General features: G+C 43.3%; 1 protein-coding gene across 2 annotated transcripts in view; it reads left to right on the forward strand.

Moving 5' to 3' along the window:
• The window catches only part of LOC138580798 (septin-4-like), a 1149755-nt gene that overhangs the window by 1108551 nt on the left and 28134 nt on the right, over positions 1–13070 (forward strand). For both annotated transcript variants that reach the window (XM_069651643.1, XM_069651644.1), the window contains 2 exons: positions 953–1118; positions 1638–1728. In XM_069651643.1, coding sequence (XP_069507744.1) covers positions 953–1118; positions 1638–1728 — 257 coding nt within the window. The remainder of the gene's footprint in view (positions 1–952; positions 1119–1637; positions 1729–13070) is intronic.

Here is a 13070-nt window from a genome sequence, read left to right on the forward strand (position 1 = left end):
TGTAACAGACTTCGATTATTTAGACTGTGGTTAAGGAACCTGGGGGGCAGATGGAGCTACACTTGTTATTTTTTCTTATGTGTTTGAAATCTGAAGTGTGCGGTCACAGGGGTGGAGTTAGTGAGTCAGCAGGGGCAGGCGGCCCTTGCGACAAATCCAGCCCAACTGGCCTTTAAAAAAAGTCCTTCATGTGAGCTAATCACATCTTGATGTAGTCTTAAATGTATGGCCACCTCGGTATCAGTAATATTTAAAAAAAAACATGCACATCTGTAAAAGATACCAATGTTGGAGAACTATAGCTGCAGGTAAGTAATTTTGATTGATCATATTGACAACTGTACGCCTAGCCCATAGTCCCATTTCCTACATGTGCCCTCCCTCCATTCCCACTATCTAGAGACAAGATGATTCCATGCTGATAAACGGATTGGCAATTCTAGTAGTGAACATGCACAAGGGGCAGGGGTCCCATTCAGGAGGTGTGCCTGCATTTGTGCATGGGCCAGACACATTATTTTAATTACAGCAGCGCATTAGACTTTAGTCCTTCCCTCTTCCTAGATAACATCACATAAGTATGGAAGGAAAGGGTCTATGGACTAGAAGTGCAGACGTCACTTCACTCTGCATCTTGCACTGCATTGAAATGTATACAACAAGCATCTCTGAGCCAAGACAACATTAAGCCATGGTACCATGCCAAAATCTCTGCTGGTACATCCATGTTTGGCAAAGATTTGGGCACACTAAATGAAAAGTACTAGGGCATTAGTTTAGCATGTGACTGCCATAAAAAGGGCACTGCTACATTGAACAGGCCTCAGTTGACTAGAAACATGCTGAACAATTAGAGCCCTGTAAGAGTCACTCCAGAAGTACACCTCCGCCAGACATTTTCAGAGCTCCATGGTACAAGCATCCTCAAATCTGCTCTCTCCTCCCCCTACAGTAGAAAATGAGGCACACTGCGACTTCATGAAACTGCGGACCATGCTGATCCAGACACACATGCAGGACCTGAAGGATGTGACCCAGGAAGTGCACTATGAGAACTACCGGGCACAATGCATCCAGAGCATGACTCGCATAGGTACCAAGGACCGGACCTCCAGGAGGTGAGTGCCAGCCCGCTCCAAGTAGCTTCTGAATACTCCTGGCACTGACATCCCTAGTAGGCCCTGTATCTTCTGAGCCCAGCTACTAAGTTCCAAAATTCACTGTGCACTGCCACAGGTAGCTTCCGTGGGCTAAGTGTCAGCAGCTGATAGTTTCTGCATCCTCCTAAACCCAACACAGACTCTTGGTGGCTTCCATAGACATTAGGGCCTACTCTTGGCAGCATTAGCTTTGTACACATCCGTAGACACTCTGGAACCTACAAGGGCAGTGTTGGAATGTTCCTGGGCCCCAACAGGTACCTTTCACACTTACTGTCATCACTTCACTTCCCCTACACCTCCATAAGACCCTTTTTGTGTCTGGGCCTATCCCAAAGAAAGCAAAGACATTTTGGGATGTGTTGCTTAACTCTTTCCTAGTTACTGCTGTCTTGGAACAAACTCCCCCCTAGCAAATCACTGCATTCTTTCCTTTTTGTTTCTTCCTAACTGCCTACTTTTCTTGTTTCCTCACAGTAAGCTGTCTCGTCAGAGCGTCACAGAGCTTCCCCTGCCCCTGTTGCCACTGGCAGAAACCGAGAAACTCATCCGGGAGAAAGACGAGGAGGTAAGCTGTAAGAAACATCTAGAAACATAATAATCGGCAAAGCCAATAGTGTTGGCTTTTGTGTAGGCATAGGATAGCCTTTTGCCAGGCATGGGCATAATGGTCCTACCTGGCCGTAACATGGCAACAGTTGGACAATTGTAGGAGTGCTTGGGTATATTATATAACGGTGTGTGGCAATTGCCTATGTAAAACCTATTCACATATGCTGTTTATAAATCATTTGGCTGAAGGCATACTTGGTTAAGGCATTTATGTTACACCAGTAGCTTATTTGGAGCTGCAGTTAAGACGTTTATTCTCAGAAGACTGCTTAGAAATAACACTGCCAGGCCTTTTACAGGACAACGTTTGATGTTACTGCTTGGTTCTTCTAGCTTAAATCGGTCTCAGGAGAATTTTTGTTTAGGGCGGGAGAGTGGTCAGGTAATGGGTGTAAATGGTCTAGGGATTAGCAATGCCATGGGTGGATAAATAACTAAACACTCACACGCTGTATGTACCCCCTCACAGCTCATCTCCCTCCAAGCTTACACAAATGCAGTTGTTTCAGCTTAGGTGGCGCTTAGGAGCCACCTACTAGCCAAAACTAATAATGAGTGAGGCCATTGCCTAGCCTTTCTCAAAAGCAAACAGCACTTAGTAAGCCGAAAGAGGGCAGAACCTGCTCACCTTCCAGAAACATACTTGGTGATGGTATCAGAAAACAGCTTTGCTTGTTCCATAATTTTTCTTCCAAAACATCCCTCTCTATCCCAGCAGTATAATATGGCATCCATTGTACCTGTGCTATCCCACATTGTTGACAAAGCTAAGCCTTAGCAGGCACAATGAACTGAACTACTGCTTTCACAACATTGTTCTGAAAGCTTTGCCTCCATTTAACATGCATAAAAGGTGATGGCATAGCAGAAATGTTTACATTTTTAATTCTGACCAAGCTGTATTGAAGCAGTCAAAGTGCTCCTTCAAACTGCTGAACAAGCCAAGACATGCTATGAATGCTCTGAATTGCCTTCCTGGAAGCTGTGACAGGTAGTGTCAGATTATTTTGTGTTTACCATGTACAGTAGTGTACAAGTTGCTCACTGTGACAACTACTGTATTGTTTAGTCCCACGACCCTTTCTGGCAAACAATTGGGACGTTCTCCCATGATGCAGACCCTTGCTTGCATTGCGGCGTGGGTTGAAGGAATAAGAATGCTGAGGGTAATGACAGTGTGTAACGTGTACTTATTCTTACATCACAGCCACTTATGTCCTATGATTAGAACGATAACCAATCGTAAATCAGTTGGTAGGAGGTGACAAATCCCAGGGTACTGGAAATGCTTCCATGGGATGAGGCCGGGTAAGCGAGGCCGCTTCCCGATGGTCCACCTGGGGGTGGTGCTCGGCAGGTGATCTCATGGGGGAGGGAAGCCATCCATGGGACCAGTGACAATGGCCTTGGGAGAAGGCGGTATTCGCCCCCTCCTTTACCAACCCCATTGTCCTTGTACACCACTCAGTCCCCTCTGGTCCCCCACACCTCTATGTGGTTCAGTAGAGTAGAGGACTTATTGGTTATACTGGGACGAGGAAGCGTGAGGCTTACCGAGGCAGAATACGAAATATCACTAACACGAAGATGAGCCAAGGAGGCAAAGAACACAGCAGAAGAAAAGATTGCATTCAGGGTCAAGCCAGCCCAGGAGGAGCGAGGGACTAGACACTGGTTCTGTGGTGAGTGGCCCGAAGGAAAGAGGCAGAGACGCTGTCAAAGAGAGGCTCTCTCCAGGAGGTCCATGCAAGAGGGACCTGGCCACTGGTGGGGAAACAGGAGCCCCGACCGGCAAGGCCAGAGCGAGAAGGGGAAGGTGCACAAGCGACAGTGGGGGAGAGAGCCAAACATTGCAGAGCCGCCGAGGAGGGAACGCTGAATACGTCAACGGCAAGCAGCCCCACTATGTTTCCGGGATAGACTGGAGACCAGAGCCACACTTCCCAACGGTACGGAAAAGGTTGGGCCAGCTACTGGGATTCAGAGTGAGCTGCATAGACTGAAACTAGACACATTAAAATTCCAAGAGACGAAAAGGGATCACGAAGGAACTATACAGTGTGAGGGGAACTTTGGCACTTACCCTATGTAGGACAGTACCTGGTAGGGGAGTATACCAGGTCTGTTCAGTGTGTGAAACAGGGGCAGAGGTCCCAAAGAAACATAATGTCAGAGTCTGCGACCTATTTGAAGACAGGGTTGCCCTACTAGTGCACATTAGGGTCTGTGAAGTATGTAGAAGTGGACGCAGCCCACAAAGGAAGTTTACAGGGGGTTGAGGACCCACCAAAAGACAAGGAAGTATATAATCAATGCTGTGAGGCCCATAGTGAATCGGAAACAGCCCAGAGGGATCTGGTGCCAAAGCAAGAGAAGCAAAGAAGTACAAGAAGCCAGGAGAAGGGGTGAGGCCCCTTTGTCAAAGAAAGAGACACTTTTTGGAACTCTTAAATATACAATCAAGTCTGACAGGATAGTGAACCAGACTTGATAATACATTGGTGACCTGGAGGTATTTTAGGATATTGGGCCTCATTATGACCTGGCGGTGACAGTATGAATGGTGCCGGTAAGGCACCTGCACCGTTCACACCGTCCCGCCGCATTACGAGTTCTGCTTGCGGGCTTGCCAGGTCTTACCTGGTGGGCTGTGCGGCACCCGCGAGCAGTACTCGTGATTGCACCGGCACCGTTATCAACGGTGCCGGTGCAACCATGCTCCCCACCCCCATTCTGGCCTATAGGGCAGAATGGGGATCAGAAGCCCGGCAATACCACTACCCGCGAATGGGCAATTATGGCCCATTAAACTTGTAATGGGCTGGTTATTGCCCAATCGCGGGTGGCGGGGCCGGTAGTGAGCATGGCAGTAGCCGTGCCTGCCATACAGGCACGGCTACCGCCATGCTCGTAATGAGGCCCATTCTGTTTATGTGAAAAGAAGGTTTACGGTTAGGTCTTGCAGGATCATGAACCAGACCTGATACCACTCTGGCAACTGTATTTGGTCTACAATGAAAAGAACATTTAAGATAGAGCTCATAAGTTGAAGTTTCACACACACCACAATTGAGTATTTAGGGGCTGTATACAGAACCAGACAGACCCCCTTCTGGATCAAGAAGACACCCAGTGTTTACTTAGTTTAGAGTGTAAGGGACAGAAATAGGTTTGCACACAGTACAGTGCACACTTTACAGACATCCTGACAGAGTCCTTAATATTTTTGTTGAGACAAGGCAACCCCTCATAGTAGTAGCAACGCACTCGTCTTGGAAGCATGACGACGCAGAGTAGCACAGGTTCGAATCCCGGGTCCGTGCTTAGAAACCTCTGGTATTGACCGTGTTATAAATAGCTGATTATAATAATAATAATAATAATAGGGTTTTCCTTTTCTTTTACTTTTATAAATAAACATATTTGCCAACAAACATGCCACCACTATGTCAGATTCGTACTTCTGCACCCTTACACGGGCTTAAGAGAATGAGGTTTAGCAAAACACAGCTCCAATCCAGAGACTAACCAAACATATTTTTCATCGTAGCCTTACTGAAGTAAGAATTGGCTTTAGATCTAGCTTCCAGAGAATAGTGCCAACACAAGGCCCAATGAGCGGCCCAGCTGGCTTTCCTACATATTATATATATATATTTTTTTTTATGTAGTGGTTTGTTCCAATTTTTATATAAAATACATACAAAGTCAGATACTAATCATGTTCAGCTAAGATACAAGTTTCATCAAAACAATGCTAATTAACAAGTCAAAGTTCAGTGTTTCCATTCAAATCTAATTAAAAAGCCTCAATTAATTCCAGTTTGTTTAAATAAATTACAGCTTTAATTAATAAAGATGTCGGTCGACCTAGTAAAGTGCGTTCCCAAAAAATAGGCATATTAAGAAAGCGTTCTTCATATATATATTCAATAAAAAATGGTATTCATAACTCTTTTAGAGAGCAACAATCAATGCATGAATGGAATGGAAATAGAGTTCATAATGCGCATATTCAAAGAACCAAGCAATAAATGCATCTGGGTGCATTTGATATAGGAGGATGTAAGTCAGCAGCAGAGGTATACATTGCTGAAAAGGTTAGGTTTTCAACTTTTAAAAAAGAAATCTCAAAGGATTCAATTCTTCATAGATCAAGTGGAAGTTTATTCCAGATTCGTGGAGCCATACATGAGAAACATTGTTCCCGTAAATACCTGATTTGGAAGATGGAACCACCAAGAGACATCATTCAGATGACCTCTAAGCTCAATTCGGAAGATGGGGAACAATTTTAGCTAAAAGATAGGCTAGTACCAAGCCATGGATACATTTGAAAACTAGAAACAAGGATACAAGTGAATGGGTCGGTGGTTCACTAGAGCACTCCCCTTTTGTTCCGTCACCGTAAAATAAAGAAAACACTTTAAATGTTGTACCTTGGTATGGTAATTTTTAGTTTTTTATATAGTATCATCTATTTGCGTAAAGTGAGGTACAATCTACAACATCACAGGATTTCAGGTTTTGGTCATACAGAAAATCACAAGAACATAGACAAAAAGTCAACACAATTGCTTGTGCATTAAACGGAGTACAAATCTCTACTGTCGATATATGGCGAACAGTGTCAAAACAAGTGAACATTTAGACCAGAAATACGAAAAAGGTTTTTACAAAACAGTGTAAATACATTGGTAACACTGTGGTTAAAAAGGTTTGTCTACACCGGGGTGTTTCAGCCGTATATAGGGGCTGGATACGCCTCATATCTGATACGGCCTTCTTCAGGACGGGGGACTGTATGAGCAGGATGTTCCTAGGATGCTGTAAACAGTGAAAGGAAGTATGGTCAGGAGAGTGCTAAGGTCTCAGTTTTACATTTGAAAACTAGGCACAATATCTTAAACAGGATTCGTTGTTGCACCAGAAGCCGATGGATGCTCCTACGAAAGTAGGAGGCAGATGCCATCTTAGATAAAGAGAAAATAAGTCACTGCAGGATTTTGGGCAACTTGCAGTCGCTGCATTTGGTGTTTGGGAATACCCAAAAGCAGGGAATTACAATAGTCGAGCCCTACGTTTATAAGTGCTCCTACCACTGAACAGCAATCTTTGTCTGTGATGAAAGACATTAAGGGTTTCAGCAGTTTGAGTTGATAATGAACTGTTTTGATAGTTTGATTCACCTGTCCATTTCAGTTCATATTTGATGGGAAAATACAACCAAGATTCTTTACTTTTTGAGAAAGGTTTGTCTGTACATAAAAGAGAGATGAGCAGGACAGAGGCATGAGATTTCCTAACTTGTTCTTGGAGCCAAACACAATCATTTCCGTTTTAGACAGATTTAATTGCAGCTTGTTCTCCAGCATCCAAATTCTTACTTTCTCAGCACAAGATATGACGCAGGCTATCACATCCGCAGAACTCTGTAGCGCACATACATTTGAATGTCATCCGCATATGAATGATACTGTAGACCAAATTCAGAGAAAAGATTCATAAGTGGGCAGATGTACACATTAGCCCTTAGGAACTCTGCATTCTACTGATAATAAGCCAGATATAAAAGGGACCAATTTGACTTGTTGATGTCGGTCTGTCATAAAAGAGGAAAACCATTTCAAAGCATTGTCAGATACACAAGCAACAGTAGAGATTCTGGAGAGGAGAATCTTAAAATCAATAATGTCAAAGGCTCCTGATAGGTCCAGCATGACAAGCATACTGCTATTACCCTCATTGGCAGGCCTCAAAATATCGTCGTAGACCGTAACAAGAGCTGTCTCCGTCCCATGTCCAAGCCTGAACCCTGACTGATACGTGTCCAGGATACCATGATCCTCCAGAAAACCCTGGAGCTGCATGGTCACTACTTTCTCTAGAATGTTTGCAGGCCAAAGGAGGCCTGCAAATGGACGATAGTTTGATAAAGTCTTATTTATTTATTTGCATTTTTAAAGCGCTCACACAGCTCAGGGGCATCGAGGCGCTGTTACAGGAATATGTCTTAGTTGCATATTTATAACGAGCTTAATACCCAGAGGTTTCTAAGCACAGAACCGAGGATCGAACGTGTGTTGTTTCGTGACATCTTGTTTCCAAGGCGAGCACGTTGCCACTGAGCTATCCTCCCGGGACAACGGTCCAAGGACGGTTTTAGTAAGAGTAGAGTAATATAAGATTTTTTAAATTCTGATGGAACGCATCCTTGACTCAATGAGGCATTGACCAGCAGATGAACACTCTCACTTGGAGCTGGTACATGCCTTTTAACCAAGTAAGCTGGAATGGGGTCATAAATTAGCTCAGTAGGTTTAAGCGTATCCATAAGAGAAGATACTGTATGCAAGCTAACAGAAGAAAAAACAAATATAGGAGGTGAAGAGTTTGAGATTAGTTGGGTTTCATCATTAGTAGTGTCATCCTGACACTTTGAATTCTGAGAGTCCATGTCTATTCAAATCTGATTTATTTTGTCTAAGAAAGCAACATTAAATTCACTGGCCAGTTCAGGCGATGGCGAAAGACTGAGTAGCACAAGAGGGGGAGGCACAACTCTTAACAGTTGAGAACAAAGTCTTCGCCCTATTTTCAGCCATAGTAATCTGTTTTTGTATGTAGGCAGATTTGGCTGAAATTGTTTTTTTATAGGCTTCCAGAGCAATTTTAGCTTCTTCGTGATCTTTAGGGTCTCTAGTTTTAAGCCATATTTATTTATTTATTTATTACATTTATATAGCGTGCAGGCAGCCCAGGGGCATTGTGGTGCTGTTACTTGTAAAGGAACTTAGTTACAGGTACAGGTATAGGTTGTGCCTTGGGTTACAGTGAGGCAGGATCCTGTGTTAAGCGATAAGGTGAATCATACAACAGAGTACATCATACATTATAGTACATCATACATGTTAGTCATTAAAGTTTAAAACATGAGAGGTTGGTTATGTGAACAAGGTAGTTTTCATGGCTTTGCGGAAAGCAGTCGTTTTTCTTTCTTTCGATAGTTCCTCTTACATATTATTAAGGAGTCATTATAAGACTGATTATGTCTTTTTCTGGCCGTATTAGAGCATTGGATGGGAGCAATTGCGTCACAGTCCTTTTGTAGACCGGACATACAGGTCAGGTATATCTCCGGACAATTAAATTCTGATTGTACATAGTTAACCTTGATCAATGACTAATCGCTATTAATAAGGTTACATTTTTTTCTTATGAAGTGATGGTTGGAGATTGATAAACACGTTACTCCTGACAGGTAAAGTGGCTAATGCCATAGAAAAAACGACCATAAAATGGTGTGACCATGACACAGAAATAGTGTCAAGGTGGGCGAGATCAGCACCCCTGAAGATCACCAGATCCAGACAGTGTCCTCCAGAGTGGATTGTAACCTTAGTTAGTAGAACAAGATGGTGTGTTTATAAAATATCATTGAGGTGCATAAAATCAGGGTTGTCAGAGCTGTTGCACCAGATATTTAAGTCACCTAAAATAATAAGCTTTTGGTGGCAAAGTGCCTCCATACCAAGTTAAGCACCTCAACTATTAAAAAAAAAACACTTGAAGCCCCTGGTGGTCTGTAGCAAAGTACTATATGACATGAGTCATTAGGAGAGATATGACATGTACAGGCAAGAATGTCTGAGTTGGAGTACCATTTAAGGGTATGAACATTAATTGTGTCAACAGAGGATCTTGCAAGAATATCAACTCCTCCTTCCTTGTACATCTCTCTATTCAGTCATTTGATTTGAAAATTGTATGGGACTAATGAGTGGAAAAGTATAATAGAATGGTCTGAAAACCAGGTTTTCATCACAAAAAGAATGTCCAACTGTAATTTGTTAATGAAGTAATTCAACAGGCTAGCGTTTTTAGCAGTGGACCTTGCATTAATTAGTGCGGCATGTAGCACCTGTTTTCTAGCACAGGGGGTGGGGCAAATTTCCGGATTAAGTATGCCTAGAAATTCGAATTATATTCAGTGCATGCAGAGTAAGTGAGCCATGTTCAGTGTTTTTTAATTTTAACATATACTCAACCTAGTCTTGGTATGGTATCCTTCAATAGGGAACCGTGTAATGCAAAACTAGTAAACCGTATTTGGTCTGAATTACTAAAATGTTGCAGAGGAAAAGGGCGAGCCACCTTAAATGAGGGACCACCTTAAGAGGAGAAGGAAAGACTTTACACCAGGGTCAGGGGAGAAAGACGAGGGGCTACTAGGGCACAGCCGTCTCAGCCATCGGGCATGCACTACAGAGCGCCCTCATCAACATCCACTATAGGTCATTCGGGGTAACCCAGATGAAGGACCACATGCCCGAACAAGATACGGGAGAAGCAAGGAAACCCAAAGAAAGGACACAGTACAGATCACACCTTAGCGACAAAGGACCACAGTGAAATGACACCACAGGCCTCTCTCCTCCACAAGTTATACTTCGAAGAACATGAACCAACGAAAGAGGTAGCGATCGCGATGGAGGAAACAGAGAACGAAGAGACATATGAAACGCCGCAACGAGAAAATGTGTGGAAGATCTGCAAACAACCGAACGGACCCCATCAAACCATAAAGAGACCCCAACGGCTCATTGAGCAAATGTAGCCCAGTAAGTCTCATGTTAAGTGGGGAGGAGGTGTTGCAGAGGAAAAGGGTGAGCCACCTTAAATGAGGGACCACCTTAAGAGGAGAAACAAAGACTTGACACCAGGGACAGGGGAGTAAGAGGAAGGGCTACTAGAGTCCTGGAGTTAAGAAGAATATATAGGGCAATAAAGGAAGTTGTAAAATACTCTGTATCTGTGTGTTAGTGTTGGGAATACTGGGCCCAAACTACGGGAAGCAGGATGCAGAGAACGGTAAAATAAAACATTTACCAAACACACAAGCAACGAGGCGCATAGTGTATCCACTACCCACACAAACGTGACACAGACCGGCTGGCACCTCCCACGATGGATTTGCAAAAATATAAGCCCCAAGAACTACAAAACAGATGGGAATTGTAATTCCTTAAGGTATTGCTACAAGCTCGTCAAATAAAGATTTTCACTTGTAATGCGCAAAAGCACAGCAGAACAGTTTAAACTGTCAGGGGGTTGCAAAGCTAAGCCCTGAAGTAAAAATAAGCGAAATAAAAGCAATTTTAAAAGAAAGTGCCTAAACGAACTACCAGCAATTCAGATATGGATAGTCTATCTAGCATTAATAATCAGTTCAACACGCAAATAGCAGCAATTCAATTTTAAAAGTAAAAAAAAAAGGTTTTAGTGACTCGTTTGCCAAAAGACGGGCAACTTGTCCTCTAAAATACATAATCTCCCGAGTGTGTATCAGGTTTAGTCTAATCCTCACGAAAGATCTTATAAATCTCCCATCTGGACAGCGAGTTAAGTAATTTGGGAGAGTACTTCTCTTTTTTTGCTCTGTACAAAAGTCACCGTTTGTATGTTGCTCTCTTTTCACACGTTTGAATCCAATCATCCTCTAAAAGTTTCCTTTTTAATAGATCGTGATTAAAGCCAATGCTTTCCTCATGTTAATCACAATCTTCTAAAATTGCTGTACAATTATCTAGAAAATAGTTGCTATGTGTCATTTTGGATTTCACCAAGTGGCTGTATGTTAAATAATACAGGCAGTTTGGTTTTGCCATCCTTAACTTCATGTACAAATAATATTCTAGTTAATACTACATATTACAACAATGGATGCAAGCCTTGGCATTCCAGAATATATCAATGGTGGCATGCCTTGACATGCCTACATACAATATCAATGGGTGCAGTCCTTGGCATATCTACATATTATATCAATGAGCGGTACCAGCCGGGGTTGCCCAAATCTGTTGCTGACATGCATGTGGGGGTCTGCTATAGCTTTGTGTATGTTTTGTGTCATAACTTCCTATTTTTGAAAAAAAGCAAAATTCGTCAATCTCCCAAAATCGCATATTCTGATTGCACAGGGCTGGATCCCGCTCCACCCCTGTGCAGGGCGAATGGGTGGAGTTGGTCAAATTTCACCATTGTCAGTACACCCCGAATTGGTATGCCGATAGTGTCATAACTTTCTATTTTTAGTATAGTCGCAAAATCGGCATTCTCCCGAAATCACCTATACTGATAACACAGGGCCAGACCCCGCCCTGTGCAGGGCGAATGGGTACGGTTGGTTTCACTAACACCAGTACACCCCCAGACTGGTATGCCGACCTTGGGCCAAAATGTCAGCCCACCAACTCTTATGGGGCTGGAGCCAACCCTGAACATACAAACACACTTTCACAAATATATTTTGAATGGATTGTATCCTCCCACGCATTCCTCATCTTAAATATATCCTTACCTTCAGCTTTGCTGCTTTGGAAATTTTTTCTCTCTCTCGATGTCCCTCGGCAGCCTCCGTCGAGCGTTGACGTCATCCACTGTATAAATGCCTTGAACTCGCCCATTGGCCTTAGTTCCGTTTTTCCGTTAGCTTAGCTTTGGATCGATAAAACGGCGCTTAAGTTCGTACGAATAATGTCGTCTTCATCTAATCCTTGCACACCGAAGACTGGATTCAAGAAATGCCAGAAATGTGGAGAAAGATGTCGCTACTGATCCTCATCAGAATTGCCTCTGGTGCCTCTGTTCCGACCACCGTATAGATGAGTGCGGTTCCTGTCAGTCAATGACCCATAAGGCCTTAAAAGAACAAAGAGGTAAACTGGCGGTGGGGGAGGAATCCTCGAAGTTTTCTTTGAGAAGGAGAAAAGACTCAGTTGAGTCTTCGACAAAACGTCATAAAAAATCTAGGTCGAGGAGCAGATCTAGGAAGTCCTCTTCTTCTTCCTCTAAAAAAGGCGAAGAAAAGACGAAACCGGTCTCCCTCTTCATCTACGTCATCTGAGGAAGTTATAACATGTCCATCGAGACATAACTCCCCAAGAAAATGAGAAACTTTCAGAGCATCTATGTTAAACATTTTTGACAATGCGATCCAGACCCCCTCAAAAAAGTCTAACCAAGACCATGTGCCTGCTCAAAAAAAGTGACAGGGGAATATCTAAGATGAGAAAATCCGACAAAAAATCGTTGAGGGTGTCGTCCAGGGAATTTTCCCAGACACCTTATAGAAAAAGCCTACCGGTGCATAAATCGGAGGCAGAACTCAAGAATATGGCGTCACACTCTCATACGTCATCAAAATCCTCATCTAAAACGTCCTCGAAGCTTCTATCGAAGGCAGTCGAGCACAAGGTGTCGATGACCCAGCCTAAAAAGATTATGTCGAATGCACAG

Source organism: Ambystoma mexicanum, chromosome 3p, assembly GCF_040938575.1.
Source record: "Ambystoma mexicanum isolate Mex_15411 chromosome 3p, UKY_AmexF1_1, whole genome shotgun sequence".
In the NCBI taxonomy this organism is placed as follows: Eukaryota; Metazoa; Chordata; class Amphibia; order Caudata; family Ambystomatidae; genus Ambystoma; species Ambystoma mexicanum.